The sequence below is a fragment of the Rhineura floridana genome, chromosome 1 (genome assembly GCF_030035675.1).
Source record: "Rhineura floridana isolate rRhiFlo1 chromosome 1, rRhiFlo1.hap2, whole genome shotgun sequence".
NCBI lineage: Eukaryota > Metazoa > Chordata > Lepidosauria > Squamata > Rhineuridae > Rhineura > Rhineura floridana.
Genome location: NC_084480.1, coordinates 155,480,386 through 155,500,506, shown reverse-complemented (window position 1 = coordinate 155,500,506; position 20,121 = coordinate 155,480,386). Strand labels below are relative to the sequence as shown.

General features: G+C 44.6%; 1 protein-coding gene across 1 annotated transcript; it reads left to right on the top strand.

Moving 5' to 3' along the window:
* The first annotated feature begins 5,982 nt into the window (after positions 1 to 5,982).
* On the top strand, positions 5,983 to 13,246 carry NDUFB4 (NADH:ubiquinone oxidoreductase subunit B4). Its single transcript, XM_061610100.1, has 4 exons — positions 5,983 to 6,165; positions 10,682 to 11,011; positions 11,684 to 11,830; positions 13,087 to 13,246. Exons 1-4 carry the CDS (start codon positions 5,983 to 5,985, stop codon positions 13,147 to 13,149), a joined length of 723 nt encoding a protein of 240 aa, XP_061466084.1. The 3' UTR covers positions 13,150 to 13,246.
* Positions 13,247 to 20,121: the final 6,875 nt, after the last annotated feature.

Here is a 20,121-nt window from a genome sequence, read left to right as displayed (position 1 = left end):
TCTTGCACTCAGGTCCTGCTGGTGGGCTTCCCATGGGCATCTGGCTGCTCACTGTGAGAACAGGGTGCTGAACCAGATGGGCCATTGCCCTGATCCAGCAGGCTTTTCTTATGTTCTTAGTAGGGGCTGCCACCCCTGCTCCCTTGGTTTTGCTCACTCACCCACCACCTTTCCCAAACCACCCCCTCACCTTAAAGTTTGTGAAAAGCCTTTTACAATCCTCCCCCACTTCTCCTTTGCCCTTCCCCAATGTAGGAGGTACAAAGGAACACCAACCCCACCTACCCGCTACCACCTCATCAAATACATCACTGCCCCCAGACCATTGCCCTGATCCAGCAGGCTTTTCTTATGTTCTTAGTAGGGGCTGCCACCCCTGCTCCCTTGGTTTTGCTCACTCACCCACCACCTTTCCCAAACCACCCCCTCACCTTAAAGTTTGTGAAAAGCCTTTTACAATCCTCCCCCACTTCTCCTTTGCCCTTCCCCAATGTAGGAGGTACAAAGGAACACCAACCCCACCTACCCGCTACCACCTCATCAAATACATCACTGCCCCCAGACCTTGCCAAACTCCCTCTTCTCTTTGACTTGCCAATGCTTCCCTCTGCCTCAGAATTGGCCAGGCCTCCCTTCCCCCTTCCTTTACAGATCACCAGGCCTCCCTTACCTGTCTGTCCATAGAGGCTCAGATTTCGGCAGTGAGCCGGGCAGCTTGGTACCAATTACATCTCATACGGAGGCTGCAACCCTACCTCCCTATTCATCAGCTCCCACTGGTGGTACACGCCCTGGTCACCTCTCAATTAGACTACTGCAATGCGCTCTACGTGGGGTTACCCTTGAAAACAGTCCGGAAACTACAACTGGTGCAGAATGCGGCAGCGCGGTTGCTTACAAACAGCCGTCGCCGTGATCACATCACGCCAGTATTATTTCACCTACATTGGCTTCCAGTTGTTTTCCGGGCACAATTCAAGGTGTTGGTATTAAACTTTAAATCCCTATACGGTCTCGGCCCAGTTTACCTGAAGGAGCGCCTCCAGTACCACAAATTAAGCCATCCAACCAGATCAGCCACACAGGGCCTTCTCTCAGTCCCACCAACGAAAACAGCTAGGTTGGTAGGGACTAGAGAGAGGGCATTTTCAGTGGTGGCCCCCACTCTCTGGAACTCCCTCCCATTCGATCTTCGCCATGCCCCTTCCCTGGATACATTCCGCCGGGCCTTAAAAACTTGGCTCTTTGGACAGGCCTTTAGGATTTCCGGGGAGGGCTAACTTTTTTGGGATACTTATTATCTATTGATTGCCCTAACTGATCTCATACTGCTGTGATTAATGACTTCATTGTATTTTATCTGTATTGTATTGTATTTTACTGAATTTTAGTTTGTACGTTGCCTAGAGTGGCTTCGGCCAGATAGGCGACACAAAAATTAAATTTTATTATTTTATTATTATTATTATTACCTCGCCCACTTTAGACCTTCTCCTGCAAAGAGCAGGGCAGCAGTGGAGGGAGATGAAGGTGGCAGACCGAGGCAAGGAACACTCAGGACAGACTGGGGCAACTCCTTAGCAATCGTCCTGCCCCCCTGCCACCCGCCACTTCTTTCCCCCTTGCTCTCTGCCACAGAAGCTGAAACAGTAATGCTGGTGGGGTGGGCAGCACGACAGTGGCAGCAGCAGAGCAGGATGGTTCCTGAGGAGTTGTCCCGGCCTGTCATGACTGTTCCTCTGCAGTTTGCCTCAGCTGCCTGCTGCCACCACTGCCCTCCACCACTGCTGCCCGCCACCACTGCTGCAATGGCCTGGCAGCATTTAGACGGCTGTCATCACACTGTAATTTGCAGTGGCATCTGCTGATGGGTGGCACTGCAAACTACAGTGTTGACAGCGTTAGACAAATATATTATGTTAGATACTTTGAAATTCACACCTCTCCAACCAAATATGTACAAAATGCATATATTGTTTGCAAAAATGTGTATATTAGTCAAAACTACATACAAACATGTGTATATTAGGATAAATTCACACTAGTTCCAGATGCTGGTTCAACACTTTGACAACTCAGACGACAAAGAAAAATAGTGTCAAACTATTTCAACAAAAACAATTAATCCTGTGGCCCTAACGAGGTTCCTAAGTGAGAAGTGGATGAACTGCTCCTACAAAATGCTTAACACACATACCTGAAGCCAGATAAGACCTTAAAATTAGGATTGTCATGAACACTTCTTTGGTAATCTTCTGGCAGGCCACAAGAAATAACCTTCTCTGTCTTTTAAGTGTTAAGTGAGAACACTATTAGGTCCCCCATATAAACATCAAATTGGATGTAAACTACTTGAGAACTCCCAGCCTTGTTTGTGGACTTGTCTCCTACATCTGCAGTCCAACTTTTCCATATGATCCTTTCTAACTTAAATAAAAGTAAGAACACTTTCACAGAACACACAGAAAACACTTTCACAACAAATAACTTAAAATACCCAACTAGTAAAGAAAGCTTGTGGAAGCCTCACTGTCTCTGCGCTTTTTGAGCCATTCACATCAGCATGTTTTATGTGGGGAATGTAATTTATTTCCAGGATCTCACCCTTCTCTAGCCCACACATACTTGATGCATTTAAGTAATAAGAAATGGCACTTGATGATTAAACAGCCATCATATCACAGAAGAATATTACTAAAGTCTTGAATCAGTGCACTCTGTCAGAGTATTGGCAATCTCTTCTCAGTATTCATTCCATTTCCCTGATATTCTGATTTACTCCAAGGGATTTGAGGCATCTCAGTGAAGCTCTGTATTGATCTCCTTTCTGGAAGCACAACGTCTTGGATTTATTTGCTTTTCTATTCCATCCAGTGGTGGCTGGTGCCCATTGGGACTAGTGGGGCAGAAGGCAGGAAGCACCAATAGGTGGAGCCAGAGCTAATGCAGGCAGAGCCAATTCATTCTAGTTTTGCCCCTGTCCCCCTCCACCTCCTGCTGAGTTCTCCAAAGGGCAACCCTGAGACTAACGGGGAATGCTGACAGGCAGGGCCACCCCCTGGACTGGCTGTAAGTTGGAAGGCAGGGAGATAGGGGCTGGCTGGGGGAAGGCTGAGGTTGGTGGGGCAGCATCTCACTTGTCCTAATGGACCAGCCTCCACTGATACCATCCCAACGGAAAAGCACAATTTCCCTTTATCTTCCCCATCCTCCCAAGCATCCACTACTGGTTCTTAACCCAGTCAGGTTAACAGGCGCCTATCTTCTTTGTGAGTCAGGTTACTTGCATGGTACCCTCTTAAAATGCTACAAGTTTAAATAGGAACCCCCATGTCTGTCTAATTCCAGCATCTTGCATTTTTTCCTGTATGTGGCTTAAATGTCGGCTGACAAGTGGGGTATAAACCCACTGTTTCATTTTGGGAACGGGCACTCACAGCCATTGCAGAATTGAACCCCACTCTCTCACTGATCAGCTGATGTCACTTGACAGATGGGAGTGGTTTGGGGATAATGGACTCAGGGCCTATGTGGACCCCCTGGAAGGTACATATTGGCCTGTGGGCCACAGGTTTTCCACATCTGAGTTATACCATGGGGTATGTCCAGTAGGTTGCTAGTGACAGACAAAAAAATTCCTCTTTTATCACAGAACATTGGTTGCATTTTGGGAGGGGCTGTTGGATTTTAGCACGTACCTCAAGTAGCATGAAAATCTTGAAAAATAGATTTGCAATGCAAACAGGAATGCAAGACAGATTTCATGTTTCTGAAAATAAGTCATCTGTACAGGTCACTAGTGTACTGCTGAACGGTTGCACTACTCTGCAAGCAAGCATGACTGAAGAGAGAAGAACATGTTTGAAATGTACTTGTTTGTATTATGATCACGTCATCTTGGTTCACTGCCAATCAACAAGAATTCAACAGCAAGTCAGTTGGGTGTCCAGGGAAGGGTGGGGAACTCATTAATCTTCTAGGGAGTGAAACCATGATCTCATCTAATTAACACACAAGATGCCCCCCTTTTGTATATTTTACTCACTGGGGGATGGGTAGTGCTATTTATCCCATACTCCAGTTTCAGCCAACTGTGTCGCTAGCTCTTGGCTGCTGCTTCACACTTCACACGATGCCGCCCAACAAGATCAGCCTCAAAAGGCCTTCTCTCTATCCCACCAGTTAAAACAGCTAGACTGGTGAGGACTAGGGAGAGGGCTTTTTCAATCGTGGCCCCCACTTTGTGGAATTCCCTCCCAAATGATCTCCGCCATGCCCCCTCTATGATGAGCTTCTGCTGGGCCTTGAAAACCTGGCTCTTCAGGCAGGCTTTTGGGGTGGGCTAGGTTTTATTATTGTTGTTGAGATTTTTAATGTTTTCATGTATTTGTATGTTTTTATTTTGTACGTCGCCCAGAGTGGCTGGACAACCAGCCAGATGGGCGACTAATAAATTTAATAAATAATAAATAAATAAATTACTGAGCTCACCTTCTGTGCTCACATTAAGAAGTCCTGCCTGCTTTAATCAATGTCAAAATAACATTCTTTTACCTGTCCTCCAATATAGATCCCAATGTCATCTGGGGCAGCACAAACTCTAGGAAAGCCTATTTTATTGTTAGGATAACACTGTTCCCAGCAGTGAAGAGAAATTTGCTGAATATCCAACAAGGAAATAACTTGGCTCTGTATGCAATATTCTTAATACATTTTTACAGGACTCTGACCATTTTAGAGTAGCTGCAGAGAAGAGTGGGTACTCAGAAAGATTTCTGAGAGGACTTGAAATAAATAGTTGCTCAATAACCATAGTAGGTGCTCTACCTCCGGAAACCCTCTGAAGTTATAGGATCTGCCTGCCACATACTACGTGGTATACACCAGTGGGGTGTAATGATTAGAGAATTGGACTAAGACCTGGGAGACCTAGGGTCAAATCTCATCCAGACATTAATTCCTCTCTGTGACCTTGAGCCAGTCACAGTCTCTCAGCCTAATCTACATTGTGAGGGCTGCTTTGAGGATAAAATGGGGAAAGGGAGTACCATGTACCTTGAGCTACTTGGAGGAAAGGTGGAATATAAATATCAACATAAAATAAAGGAATAAAATTGACCTCATGCATGTGTTATACTCTGGTTTCTTTGCCTTATAGCAGGTGTGGGGGCCCTCTAGATATTGCTGGACTCCAACTCCCATCATCCCAGACCATTGACCATGCTGGCTGGGAGTTGATGGTAATTGGAGTCCAACAACACCTGTAACGTCCTAGTCACCTCAGGTTTGGATTTGTGTGTGATTATAGATGGAAATGAAGATGACAGTGTGTTGCCTGAGTGGTACCAGTGCCTGATGGGTTTGAATGTAGTGGAACTGAGTCCACTGCTTACCACGGCCTTCCCTGCCCATGGCACAAACCTCAATTTTAGCCATATTGCCATCTGTAGCTCAGTAACAGAGCATCTGCTTTGCATGAAGAAGGCTCAATCCCTGACATATCCAAGTAGGACTGGGAATGTCCCTCATCTGAAACCCTGGAGAGCCACTGCCAATCAGTGTAGACAATACTGAACTAAATGGATCAATAATCTGACTCAGCAGACAACAGCTTTCTATGTTCTAAACTCCTGATGGACAAATCTTACACCTGCCAGGCTCTCCATGGATGGGCCATTGTGGTTCTGCCAGCATGTATGTTTTCCACTGGTGAAGAGTGCAGAACCCCCTCATCCTAACCCTTCCCCAGGCAGCAGATATTATGTTTTGGATCACTCTGCCTGTAACTTACAAAGGATCTTCAGGTGACATGGAAATAGCATGGGTCATTCCAAGTTGTACAAGGCTCAATCAGTCAACTGCCTTCTACATATTCTCAAGGTGACAGGGAAAACAACAGTGGAGAAAATAACAGCAGTTAAATAATAAAACAACAGCAAGTACATGCCCATGGCAGAGACCTAGTCATCCAGCTGGGAAAGCATGTTGGAACAAAAATGCCTTCAGTTGCTTCTGGCAACTGCAGATGTTGATCACCTGTCATATATTGACAGGAATGCTGTTCTACAGAATGGGCAACTGCACAAAAAACTCCTGTTGGAGCTCCTGGGGAGTGGACTTCTAGGATCTTTGAAACCTGTGAATGAGAAAAGTTCCTACCTCAAAGTAGCGCCACACAGAGAACGTTGTAGTAATCCAGAATTGAGGTTACCAATGCATGAACAACCATGATCAAGCTATCCTAATCCAGGAATGGCTGTCACTGTCTTTCCAACCAAAGCTGGTAAAGGGCACTCCTGCACCTCCAGTGACAGAGCTGGATCCAGGAGCACCCCCAAACTATGACCCTGCTCCTTCAAGGAGAATGCAACCCCATCCAGGGAAGGCATCTTACTGACTTCACAGATCCAGGAATCACTCACCCACAGAGCCTCCGTCTTGCCAGGATTCAGACTCAGTTTATTAGTCCTCATCCAGTTCATCACTGTATCCAGACACTGGTCCAGGGTCTTATCAGCCATTCCTGATTCAGATGTTACAGAGAAATAGAGTTGGGTATCATCAGGGAACTGGTGACACCTTGTTCCAAAACTCCTAATGTCTACTGGCAATGGCTTCATGTAGACTATAAATAGCATCTGATATGGTAGCCCTATGTACTCCATAGCTCAAGAGCCAGGGAGTCAAGAAACACCCATCCAGCGCTACCTCCTGGACCAGTCCCTGGAGATGAGACTGGAACCACTGCAGAACAGTGCCCTCAATACCCATCTCCCATAGACAGTCCAGGAGGACCATGGTCAATGGTATTAAAAGTTGATGAGGTATCTTGCAAGAGCAACAGGGTCGTCCTCCCCCCTCTTCTGTCCCTCTCCTGATAGAGGTCATCCATCAGGGTGACCAAGGCAGATTCAGTCCCAAACCCAGTTTCTTCTAGGAATGCCTGCAGCTGCTTTGCCATGCCTCCCTCAAGTACCTTGTCCCAAAAAGGGGTATTTGTGACTGTGTGGCAATTGTGAAATATTATCAGATCCAGGGTGTTGTTTTCGAAGAGTAGCTGCACTATCACCTTCTTCAAGGCAGCAGGCACCACCCCCTCTTAAACCCTGTCAAAAATGGATATACATGTATGGGGAAAGCTTCATTTGTTGATGTTTTGTCTGTAGACATCTTATGATGTGTGTTGCCCCGATTTCTTCTGGGCCCTCCACCTGCACAAAGGGGCATGGATTTGCATATGACATAATAGATATGCAAAATTTATGCAAATTTGAGTTGTTGTTTTTCAAGTGTAGCAGAGGGCCCAATCCACATACTGTGTTACAGGGCCCAGAAAATCCTGTTGGCACCCCTGCCCCAGGTTCTAGTATTAGGAGAGAGGGAGAAAAACTTCTTTCTATCTGCTTTCTCCACACCAAGTGTAATTTTATATGCCTCTATCACATCCCCATTTATTTATCTTTTTTCTAAACTAAAAGGGCCCAAATGTTGTTACCTTTACTCATAGGGGAGATGCTCCTGCCCCTTCAACATTTTGATTGCCCTTTTCTGAACCTTTTCCAGCTCTGCAATATCTTTTTTGAAGTGTGGCAACCAGAATGGTACATAGTATTGCAAGTGAGGTTGCACCATAAAGGCATAATATTAGCAGTTTTATTTTCATTTTTCCATAGTGACCCCTGACATGGAATTCACCTCTTTCACAGCTGCCTCACACTGGGTCAGCATGTTGATCATGAGAAGATCTCTTTCCTGGCTAGTGATCACCAGTTCAGACCCCATTAGTGTATGTGTGAAGTTAGGTTATTTTGCTCCAATGTGCATCATTTTACATTTGCTTATATTGAGATGTATTTGCTACTTTAATGCCCATTCAGTTACTTTGGAGAGATCTATTTTGAAGTGTACTTAGACTTTCAAAAAGCGTTTGACAAGGTACCTCACCAAAGACTTCTGAGGAAGCTTAGCAGTCATGGAATAAGAGGAGAGGTCCTCTTGTGGATAAGGAATTGGTTAAGAAGCAGAAAGCAGAGAGTAGGAATAAACGAACAGTTCTCCCAATGGAGGGCTGTAGAAAGTGGAGTCACTCAAGGATCAGTATTGGGACCTGTACTTTTCAACTTGTTCATTAATGACCTAGAATTAGGAGTGAGCAGTGAAGTGGCCAAGTTTGCTGACGACACTAAATTGTTCAGGGTTGTTAAAACAAAAAGGGATTGCGAAGAGCTCCAAAAAGACCTCTCCAAACTGAGTGAATGGGCGGGAAAATGGCAAATGCAATTCAATATAAACAAGTGTAAAATTATGCATATTGGAAATCTGAATTTCACATATACGCTCATGGGGTCTGAACTGGCAGTGACCGACCAGGAGAGAGACCTCAGGGTTGTAGTGGACAGCACAATTAAAATGTCGACCCAGTGTGCGGCAGCTGTGAAAAAGGCAAATTCCATGCTAGGGATAATTAGGAAATTTATTGAAAATAAAACAGCCGATATCATCATGCCGTTGTATAAATCTATGGTGCGGCCGCATTTGGAATACTGTGTACAGTTCTGGTCGCCTCATCTCAAAAAGGATATTCTAGAGTTGGAAAAGGTTCAGAAGAGGGCAAACAGAATGATCAAGGGGATGGAGCGACTCCCTTACGAGGAAAGGTTGCAGCATTTGGGGCTTTTTAGTTTAGAGAAAAGGCGGGTCAGAGGAGACATGATAGAAGTGTATAAAATTATGCATGGCATTGAGAAAGTGGATAGAGAAAAGTTCTTCTCCCTCTCTCGTAATACTAGAACTCGTGGACATTCAAAGAAGCTGAATGTTGGAAGATTCAGGACAGACAAAAGGAAGTACTTCTTTACTCAGCGCATAGTTAAACTATGGAATTTGCTCCCACAAGATGCAGTAATGGCCACCAGCTTGGATGGCTTTAAAAGAAGATTAGACAAATTCATGGAGGACAGGGCTATCAATGGCTACTAGCCATGATGGCTGTGCTCTGCCACCCTAGTCAGAGGCAGCATGCTTCTGAAAACCAGTTGCCGGAAGCCTCAGGAGGGGAGAGTGTTCTTGCACTCGGGTCCTGCTTGCGGGCTTCCCCCAGGCACCTGGTTGGCCACTGTGAGAACAGGATACTGGACTAGATGGGCCACTGGCCTGATCCAGCAGGCTCTTCTTATGTTCTTATGTCTTTGCAATCCCTTTTTGTTTTTATGACTGTGAATAATTTGATGTCATCAGCAAATCTGGCCACCTCACTGCTTGTCCCTAATTCCACATCATTTATGAACAAGTTAAAAAGCACAGGTCCCAATACAGATTCTTGGGGGACTTTACTTTCTACATCCCTTCATTTTGAGAATTATTCCAACTCTCTGCTTATTAATCAGTTACTGATTCATAAGATGACTTGTCGTCTTATTCCATAACTGCTAAGTTTACTCAGGAGTCTTTGGTGAAGAACTTTATCAAAAGCTTTTTGAAAGTCCAAATACACAATATCTATGTGATTACCTCGCCTGGCTCTGCTAGCAGCCCACGGAGGAGCACTTCACCAATGGAAGTAGAGGGTGTGAAGCCAGATAGCACCCAGCAAAATGTCACCATACACATTTAAAAAGCTGCCCACAGAATGTGCTTCAGTATGTCCACAACTGGGTAACATGCAATTTTATGTTGGATATTTTTTTTACTGCTGTATCTTTGGAGCAGAAAAAACTGAATTAAATGTGGGCTGCCACTTGGATGTCACATGGAGGACACGAAAAACATGCACACAGGGACTCACTGAATCCACTGAACTGCCACGTGGAGGCTCAGCTTCAGGCTCAGCCTCCCCGAGAAAGCTAATTCAGACACAGTGATTTTTCCTACCATGGGCGTCTGCAGGAATTTTTCCAGGAAGGAGGAGTAAATCACTGAAAGGGGAGAGTAGGCTAGTTTCTTACACACAAAACAGAAGATTCCTGCCTGTACATTTGGCCTCATATCTCAGGTTCCACAAATGCTAGAAATTTACGCTCTCTTTTTACCAAAATGAAAGTTTGGCGTTATGGTTTGGGGCAGGCAAAAAGAGCTATCCCCCCCCCATCCACGTGCCCTAAATCTTCTGTAGCGAAGACAGATGGAAAGAATTCATTCAACGTCTCTGCAATCCCCCTTTTCTCCTTTAGCACACTGTTAATTCCCTTTGCCAAGTTACACTGCGGGATGATTGTACACAGACCTGGGGTGTACGCAGCCTGACCAACCTTCAATATTGACGGGACCAAGTTGTAGGACTGCCCCCCAAGCCACACTGTGTTGGCCTCTGCTGCTCTCCCAACTGGGAATGGTGGAGATAATGGGGGCTGCATTGGCATTAGAATCTGCATATTCTTACATGTTTAAACCGAAATAGGTTTCAGCCTTGCGTTAAAAGGGCACAAACTCTTCTCTTTTGTGATTGTTGGGGGCAAAGCTTGGAAACGTTACTTTTTTTTAACTACAACTCCCATCAGCCCAATCCAGTGGCCATGCCGGCTGGGGCTGATGGGAGTTGTAGTTTTTAAAAAAGTAACTTTTCCAAACTCTGGTTGGGGGTAGAAACGCACGCAGATACCCAATGACAGAGAAATCTATTCTGATAGCTCTCACTGTCACCTCTCCGGAGTTTTTTTTAATTGTGCTTCGTATTTGAACCGAGAAATCCCCTACAGAGACCTCTCTCTCTCTCCCTTTTTCTTATCTCTGTGGTATAGGCAGAGACATCGCTTCCGTGTCAAAGAGAGAGATTTGCGCGGGAGGCGGAGTTGACCTTTGTGTCTCATTACTTCTCAAGATGGCGGAGCCGTCTTCGTCCCCTTCGCCGTACCGGCCGGCGCCTCTGGCGTCGATGCCACCGCAGCTAGACCCGGCCGAGTACGACACGTCGCTTGAGAAACGCCGCGCCGAAGCCGAGCGCCTGGCCATCCGCGCCCGTCTCAAGCGCCAGTACCTCTTGCAACTCAACGATCCCCGGCGGACCCAGATCATCGTGAGTGACCGCGAGGGCAGGGCGGGCCTCTCTGGGCCTGGGGTCGTGGCGCCAAGGGTGGGCACCTTGGTTGTCCCTAAACCTCGTTTATTATGGGCACGGAAAATGGAGGAAATAAAAGGGGGGGACTCTTTCCGAACTGTACCAAGTCAGGCTGGCACTGAAGAGCTGCGTGTTTGCGTGCCTTCCTCTCGTACGTACATGTATATTTCCCCCTAGGCCAGCCTTTCCCAACTAGTGGGCCACCAGATGTTGTTGGACCACAACTCCCATCAGCCTCAGCCAGCATTGTCAATGGTCTGGAAAGATGGGAATTGTGGTCCAACAACTTCTGGAGGCCCACTAGTTGGGAAAGGCTGCCCTAGGCTCTTGTCCAAAGCATGCCGTTATTTTAGGTTTATGGGAAACTATATTTTTATTATTTATAGTACGTAGCATTCAAACTCGTAATCTCTGCCCGCCATCTGAATCCTGAAGTGGTGTGACCCAGAGAAAGCAATCCCAGTTAGATCCACGTCTGTCTTCTGTATGCCTCCGGGCATGTGCTTTGTGCCTAAGACATTCAATAGCTAAACATGCCAAGGTGAGGTCTGACACTAGCTGGACGCTTTCTGGATAATGTTTGTTATAATGCACATTTGGTAAATGTTCACTATCTTCTCTTTGCTTTAGGAGGACATTGGCGTGAATCGTTGGAATTATGCCAGAATGAACCTTGTCGCTTCTAATTTCCGCTTCACGCCAAAAACTTCTCTCCTGAGTGCTGTTTTTGGAGTAGGACCTGTTCTTTTCTGGTGGTATGTCTTCAAAACAGATAGGGTAAGATTATAACTACACAGTCTTAAATGACCACAGTAGTATGAGATCTAGTAACTGGCTTTACTGGTTTAAGCGGATTGCTGCACAGGAACACTTTAGGTCTCCTCAGAGGCATGCGTTAATGGGAAATGTATATTCCATTTTTTTACATCTTTCTCTGTTACTTGTGTGTGTAGTCTTTAAGGAGCTTGAACAAGAGTCTTGTTTCTCCCAAGTTTTGCACTTGCAAGAGGGACTCATAACTGGAATTGGGTTGAGCTCTGGAGACATTCTGAAGTGCAAGTGCCTTCAAAGATCAGGACAGTATCAAGGATGACCCTCTGCACTTCTCCTGAGCCCCAGACTCAAAAGAAGAGGCTCTTCACTGGCATCAGAGGGCCTGCAAAAGTTATTAAGCATCTCTGCTTCTGATACATAAAAGCTGCCTACTTACCAACCAAAGAAATCTACATTAATGCATAGCATGAAAGGATCCACACTTCAATTCCTCCAGTTGTAGTGTTTCTTTGTAATTATAAACTATGTGTCACTGCCTTGTTTAAATTAAAAGGGTCCTATTATGAAACCTGCTATGAAACCTGAAGAGATGAAAGGATTGAAGAGTTTTTGTCACTTTCCCCACAAAATGAATTCCCTCTCCCCTATTATTTTTGTATCCATTTCAGAATGTTTAACAAGTGAATTCTTTGGGCTTCCATTGATTTTTTTTCTGGGAAAGCTGCCAGTGTTACTTAAATAATACAGAAGCAATTGTATAAAATAAGATGTAGAATGATAAGCCGTTTGCCATGTGAAATGGATCGGTTGTAGCTGGAAATAGGCAGTGCTAACCACTGAGGCCACCTGAGCCTCCACTGACAAAGGTGGATTCAGGAGTACCACCAAGCTACAGATCTGCTCTTTTCAGGGAAGTACAGGGCCTCCGAAACAGGCCATCTCCCTGACTCTTGCACTCCAGAGAACTCAGAACACATAACCCCTCTGTCTTAACAGGATTCAGCTTCAATTTATTAGCGCACATTACTGTTTATTGATTGTTCATGTGTTTGACTTACTGTAAATTGCCCTAGAAATTTTTAATTGAACACTGGTGCAAAAATATTTTAATAAAATGTTTACTTGGAAATCTCATTATTGGGGTTTATTGCCTAGTAAGCATAGCAGCCTTCTGTTAACTCTGTTGCATTTCAGCATCACCTTTGTAGAGTATTTTTTACTCTTTCCTGAAACGGTGATTTTTTTTCTGTTTTGCACAGGATCATAAAGAGAAGCTCAGACAGGAAGGCAAGTATGAGCAACCATTCCATCTCGGCTTTTAAGTTCCTGACAACTGTATGCTGTAAATGCTGCTAAAGGGACTTTAATCTATCTGTAAGCATTGGTCCTATTTCAAAATAAATCTCAGTCAGAAATGTGTTTATTTTCTTTGCATTTTTTTGCATTTCAAGTGTAATACCTTCAGTAAATCTTTTGTGTGTATGTGAGTGCTGACATATATTACTTGTCACTATAGCTTAAAATTCTCCTTTCAACGCTTGGGTTTTCAAAGGTCTTACAATTTTCACAAATTGCTGGCAGAAATGGGGATGGAAAGGCAAGGGCAGAGGAATATTGACTGAGCAGACGAAGAGATAGCAGATGTGAGGCCTGGTTTCCCCGTCTGATGTTAAAGTTGCCTCTGTGCAAGAGGCTACAGAATTCCAGAACTTTTTGTTTTCACCTTGCTGATGTGGCTCATTTATCCTTCTGTGGGAGCAATTTGTAATAATAATAATAATAATAAAATTTAATTTATGTGTCGCCTATCTGGCCGATGGCCACTCTAGGCGACGTACATGCAAAGGTTAAAACACCATACAGTAAAATACAATAATACAATATATGAACAGTGCAGCGATACAGGAGCAATAACAATACTAGTGCAGGGTAGGAGGCATATCAGTTATAAAAGTTAGCCCTCCCCGGAAATCCCAAAGGCCTGTTGAAAGAGCCAGGTCTTTAAGGCTTTACGGAATACATTTAGGGAAGAGGCGTGCCGTAGATCTTGTGGGAGGGAGTTCCAAAGGGTGGGGGCCGCCACTGAGAAAGCCCTCTCTCTAGTTCCCGCCAATCTAGCTGTTTTTGTCGGCGGGATTGAGAGAAGGCCCTGTGTGGCTGATCTTGTCGGGCGGCATAATTGGTGGCGTTGAAGGCGCTCCATTAGATAAACTGGGCTGAGACCGTATAGGGATTTAAAGGTTAATACCAACACCTTGAATTGGGCCTGGAAAACAACTGGAAGCCAGTGTAGATCGAATAACACTGGTGTGATGTGATCCCGGCGGCGACTATTCGTAAGTAGTCGAGCCGCCGCGTTTTGTATGAGTTGTAGTTTCCGGACTGTTTTCAAGGGTAACCCCACGTAGAGCGCATTACAGTAATCTAATCGAGAGGTGACCAGGGCGTGTACCACCAGTGGGAGCTGATGAACAGGAAGGTAGGGTTGCAGTCTTCGTATGAGGTGTAGTTGATACCAGGCTGCCCGGCTCACTGCTGAAATCTGAGCCTCCATGGACAGCCTGGAATCAAGTACAACCCCGAGGCTGCGGACCTGGTCCTTCAGGGGTAAACTCACCCCATTGAACTTCAGGTCAACATCTCCCAACCTTCTCTTATCCCCCACGAGTAGCACCTTGGTCTTATCGGGGTTCAACTTCAGCTTGTTCCTTCCCATCCATCCACTCACAGATTCCAGGCACTTGGACAAGGTCTCCACAGCCAACTCTGGTGAAGATTTAAACGAGAGATAGAGCTGAGTGTCATCCGCATATTGGTGACACTGCAGCCCAAATCTCCTAATGATTGTTCCCAGCGGCTTCATTTAAATATTAAATAGCATGGGAGAGAGGATAGAGCCCTGTGGCACACCACAATTGAGAGGCCAAGGGTCTGAAACCTCCTCCCCCAATGCTACCTGTTGGTACCTGTCGGAGAGAAAGGAACGGAACCACCGTAATACAGTGCCTCCAATTCCCAATCCTTCCAGGTGATGCAAAAGGATACTGTGGTCGACAGTATCAAAAGCCGCCGAGAGATCGAGGAGGACAAGAAAGGTGAATTCTCCCCTATCTAATGCCCTCCTCATATCATCTACCAGAGCGACCAAGGATGTTTCAGTTCCGTGACCAGTCCTGAAACCCGATTGGTATGGATCCAAGTAATCCGTTTCATCCAAGTGTGCTGACAACTGGTTGGCCACCACTCGCTCAATGACCTTGCCCAGGAATGGTAGATTCGAAATTGGGCGAAAGTTATTAAAGACTTGGGGATCCAAGGAGGGCTTCTTTAAGATGGGCTTTACAATTGCCTCCTTGAAGGCTGATGGCATCACACCCTCTTTCAAGGATGCGTTTACCACCGCTTTAATCCCCTTGCCCAATTTCTCTCTGCAGCTTATAAGGAGCCATTTCAAATCTACCCATTTCAAATCTTTGAGACCTGAGTTTGTTGTTAGGCTATTTAATTTCTCTTGAGTTGAACAGAATTCAGGCATGTCTACCTTGGATTGTGCCCAGTATCTTTAGATATTGCCATTGTTTCAGTCTCATTCGAGCATCTGATCAAACAGGCCACTGCTTGCAAAAATTCCTGCCACCAAATACAGAATAAATTGAAGGAAGAGCATCTCTGTTATATCAGTACAGACTAGTGTATTGCTTCTCCCCGTGGCTTCATACCTAGTTTTAGAACAGAAACAGCCTTGGTTGCCCTAGAAGCAATGAAAATACAATTAAAATCAATCTGAATATTTAATGTGATGGGTGTGCCACCTCCTCCCATGTTCAACCACAAATCTACAAACATGCCACGGGACCACCAGTGATCCATGGAGCACAGTTTGGAAGCCCCTGGCCGAGAGGTTGTAGTGCTCTGTGCCCTGAACCAACAGGGTGAATTTTCCCTCTTGCTCGAAGAACACAGAGTTGTATGTAAGTCCGAAGCGCCTGGCTAGTAAGACGTAAATATCTTAGCAGCCTGCAAGAAGTCAAGTCCACACACAAAGGCTTTTGTGTAAGCAAACAATCTTTATCGGACACAGACCTCCAGAGATTCTCCACCAGCATATACTCCTTACTTTCCCCCACACACATACTGAACTCAGTGCTCGGGCTTTATAGCCCGGCCCGTTGATATGATACAGCTGTGTGACCTTCACATTAACAGTGCTTCGTTTAACCCTTTTTCCAACTCGTGGAATGACTCAGCGTCTCAAGCCAACAGAGGTTGCCAGAGCATATGGAACTGGCCACATTATCTATGCTCAAAAGATTATATGGCTGACACACAGGCCTCAGCTAGTAAAAGGTGCTCCAAAGCTAAATCAATCGTTGGCGATCACTTGTGACCGAGTAAGATTGTCTTCCAAGATAAGGTCTTTAACGGTGGGCCCGTAAGTGACTGTGGAGGCCAATCCTAGCCTCCCACATTGAGGACATCGGTTCCCCGATGGAAGATGGTCACGATGAGGATTTGTTTGACGTGCCTTCCGCTTGGCTCGTTTGTCCCTTTTGCCCTGTAGTGCTTCTTCAAAGGCTAAATCAATAAGCACCCACAAACTGAAACTGACTCAAGGGGAATGTCACCCATCTAGAACAAGTTCAACACCACCTCTTGGACAGATCAGTTGCCCACTAACACTACTCCCATTTTGTCAAGATTTACATTTTAGCCATCAGTTCAGTACTTCCACTGCCTTATATGAATGGGATGAAAATGACAGAGCTGCATATCAGCATAATGATGGCATCCAACTCCAAAGCCCAGGGCAATCTCACTCAGTGGGTGCATACTGATGTTAAAAAGTGTTTAGGGGGAAGGTGGAGAAAACAATAGAGCTCTATGGGGCTCAAGTGCTTGGCTCCCTGGCATTTATGCTATAGTCTCCCAGCACCCTCCAGCAGCCCCGGTAGGAACAGAGCCACCACATAGCAACACCCCCAATTCTCAGTCCAGCCAAGCTATCCAGAAAGATACTATGCTCCATGATTTCAAAGCTTTTGAGAGGTCAGGGAGAAGCAACAGAGTTGCACTTCCCTTTCAATCCCACAACAGGTCGTTAGGATGACCAAGGCCCCTTTTGTACTAAAAAAACATGCTTAAAATCTGATTGAAATGGATCCAAATAAACAAGGTCTCATCTAAGAAACTCTGGCATCACTCAACCACTTTGCCCAGGAAGGAGATATTATCAACCAGACAATCGTTGTTGCAATCTTTCAGGCCCATTGAGAATTTTTTCAGGAAAAGTCTCACAGATGCCTCCTTGAAGGTGAATGGGACTGCCCCTCTTGCAGGAAAACATTTTCCACTTCCTTAATCCAGTCACTTGATATTAAGAGCTAACAGGGGCAAGGGTTGAATATATAGGCAGTTGACCACAGTTATTAAAGAACTTTATCCTTCAGGCTCTAACAACTGAAATTCATCCAACAAAACAATACGAAACAGAACTCTCTATTAAATTTGTATCTCACCCTTTTCCCCAAAGAAACCCAGGGCAGCAACCATCAAAATGTTAAAACAATAAAATAAAATAAAACATATTTAAAACACTTAAAAACCATTTTTAAAATTCTGAAATCATTTAGAAGCAATCATATACGCTCACAGTTACTAATTTCAACTATATCATGGCCAGAATCTGCCAGCCATCAAATGCATAAATGTTTCTAAATTTCTTCTGAAAGTCAGTAATGAGAGAGACAGATGCACCTCACCAGGGAGGGCAATCAACAAATGGAGAGCCACCACTGACCAGGCTCTGTCATGGGTCAGCGCCAACTGGGCAGCAACCAGAGGCAGCACCATCACCACCAAGACTTCTGCCAATTGTAGGGCCCAAGGTAATTGATATTGAGGGAGTTGCTCCTTTAGTTACTTGAGTCCCAAGTTGTTTAGAGTTTTGTATGCTAGCACTAACACCTTGAATTGAGCACATCAGTCTGCCAGTACATTTAATACCTCAGTGGCAGGCAATGCAGAGCTTCCAGGACCAGTGCTACATGGCTCCATTGTTCTGTTCCATTAGAACCTAGCAGCCACATTCTGTACTAGCTGCAGTCTCAGGTAGAGCACATTATAGTAGCAGTCTCAGAGAGAGGACACTAGAACAGGAATAGCTGAGGTCAAGCTACCCTGGTCAGGAATAGCCGTAGTTGACAAACCATCCTAAGCTGGACATAAGCCCTCCTGGCCACAGAAGCAACTTGAGACTTCAGTGGCAAGTTGGAATCAGACTATGAACCTGTCCCTTCAGGGGGAGTGCAACCCTTCCCACGATAGGTCACACATCTAATTTTCAGACATGGGAACCCCATCCCCTCATAGCACCAACATCTAAAATACATTAAACCCTCAGTTAACAAATCTTCCAGGAACAAGCTTCTTTTAAGGAAGCCTCTTTAATGGTGAAACTGACCAGCTTTGCTTTGCTATGGATAAATTTTCAAGCCTTTGCCTTTGCTTTAAGGTGAAAGGGACCAGCCTGTATCTTTGTTTTGCTAGCAATAAACTAATAAGCCTGTGCCTTTGCTTTGCTGGGGTGAAACTGACAAGCCTGTGTGTTACCTTTGCATTAAAGAGATCTCTTGCTTTCTCCCAGGGCTGGGGAGGGAAGGATCCAATATAATTCAGAGGATGAGAAGAGGAGGTGGGTGCCAGGTAGATACCTTTTAAAGCCCCTATTGAAGCTGCCACCACCTATGAGCAGGTGTAGGAACCTGTTCCTATTCTTTCCCTGTTATCCCTATCTCTGGTACCAAAGTTCCTGTTAAAGAAGTAATGCCCAGGAATGTAAGTGATTTGTTAACTGAGGTATTACTGTACTACTTCCAGACCTGCCATTGAAGATTGTCCCCAAAACTACAATTAGTCCAAAATACAGCTGCTAGTTGCTAACTGGTATTGGGATTACATCTTACCAGTTCTTAAACAACTGATTTGTTTTCTGGTCCGTTTTGTGGGCATAATTCAAAGTGTCGGTGATGGCTTTAAAGCCCTGTGTATGTTAAGAGTGTTATATCTGAACGATCACCACATCAGTCTGCCAATACATTTAAGATCAATTTTAGATCCCCCCTCATATGGGGTGGGGTGGCAACAACAGGAAGAGGAGACTTTCTCACTAGCGATGCCCCAGTTGTACAATACTCTTTCCCAGGGAGGTTCATCATACTTTATTTTTTCCAGTGCCAGGTATTTTTAATTGTACCATACCTTTTAATTAGTGTTTCATACTTGATAAAAATCTGTATTTTAAAAGCTGTTTTTTATATTGCTGATTTTTAAAATTCATTGTATTTTGTGTTGGTCCCAGGCTCTGGTCTGAAGGCACATGAGGCCAGCTCCCTGCCAAAGCTAAGCAGGGTCAGGTCTGGTCAGTGCCTGGATGGGAGACCACCCGGGAACCATATGTAAGCCGCCTTGGGTTTCTATTATGAAAAGAAAGGCGGGGTAAATACATAAATAAATAAATAAAGCTGCCCTGGAGCAGGATAAGAAAATCTTAATAAACAAGAAAGTGGTAATGGTATAACAGCTGTTCGATGTGTTCAATCTAGAAAGAGTTATAGGATCTACAGTTTATGACAAGAACTCGAGTATACTCCCTGTAGTTTGGTTTATGAGTTACTCAAACCAGCAGGTGGTGGAGAGACCAGGCAGAAAAGTATTTTGTTGTATTGGGTGTTATGTGATGGGGTAATTTCATGAAAATGTCAGCCTACAGACCCATTTTTCATTTTCATATATAGTTAACATGCTCTTTATCATTTTAAAAATCATTTTCCAAAGTTTCATCTTCTGGCAACAATTTATCAAAATGGCATTTTACATTAATAAAACAACCAGAAGCGTGGCAGGCCAGATGACTCAGAATTTTTCTGGTTCCCCCCCCCCAATCTTCAGTTAAAGACCTTTCCAAGAAAATAGACATTAGGTTAATTACCCTCTATAGTACTGATGGTTTTGCTTTTTCATTTGGTAAGCTGAGAAGAAATTTGATGTTGGGAACAAAATCAGATAGCTTAGGACAATAAAACCTCTGAGCCTGTTAGGTTGGTCACAAAAACACATACTTTTTTTCCTCTTCAACAAATTAAAATAAAATCTGTTAAGTTTTAAATCTATTCTCTTCTTTGAGTTTGTTAGCATTAAGAAAGCGTAATGAGATGTTACCTGAAATGCATTTTACATGCAACAGTTTTTGTGATTAACGTAACGCCACAATGTATAACTTACATAGCACATATGTA

Bases quoted from the DNA above. Each gene is read 5' to 3' on its own strand.
- NDUFB4 (XM_061610100.1), top strand. From the start codon at position 5,983: ATGTTGGAACAAAAATGCCTTCAGTTGCTTCTGGCAACTGCAGATGTT. The intron at 6,166-10,681 runs GTAGCGCCACAC...ATTTGAACCGAG, and splicing joins AGAAAAGTTCCTACCTCAAA to AAATCCCCTACAGAGACCTC. The intron at 11,012-11,683 runs GTGAGTGACCGC...TCTTTGCTTTAG, and splicing joins CCCGGCGGACCCAGATCATC to GAGGACATTGGCGTGAATCG.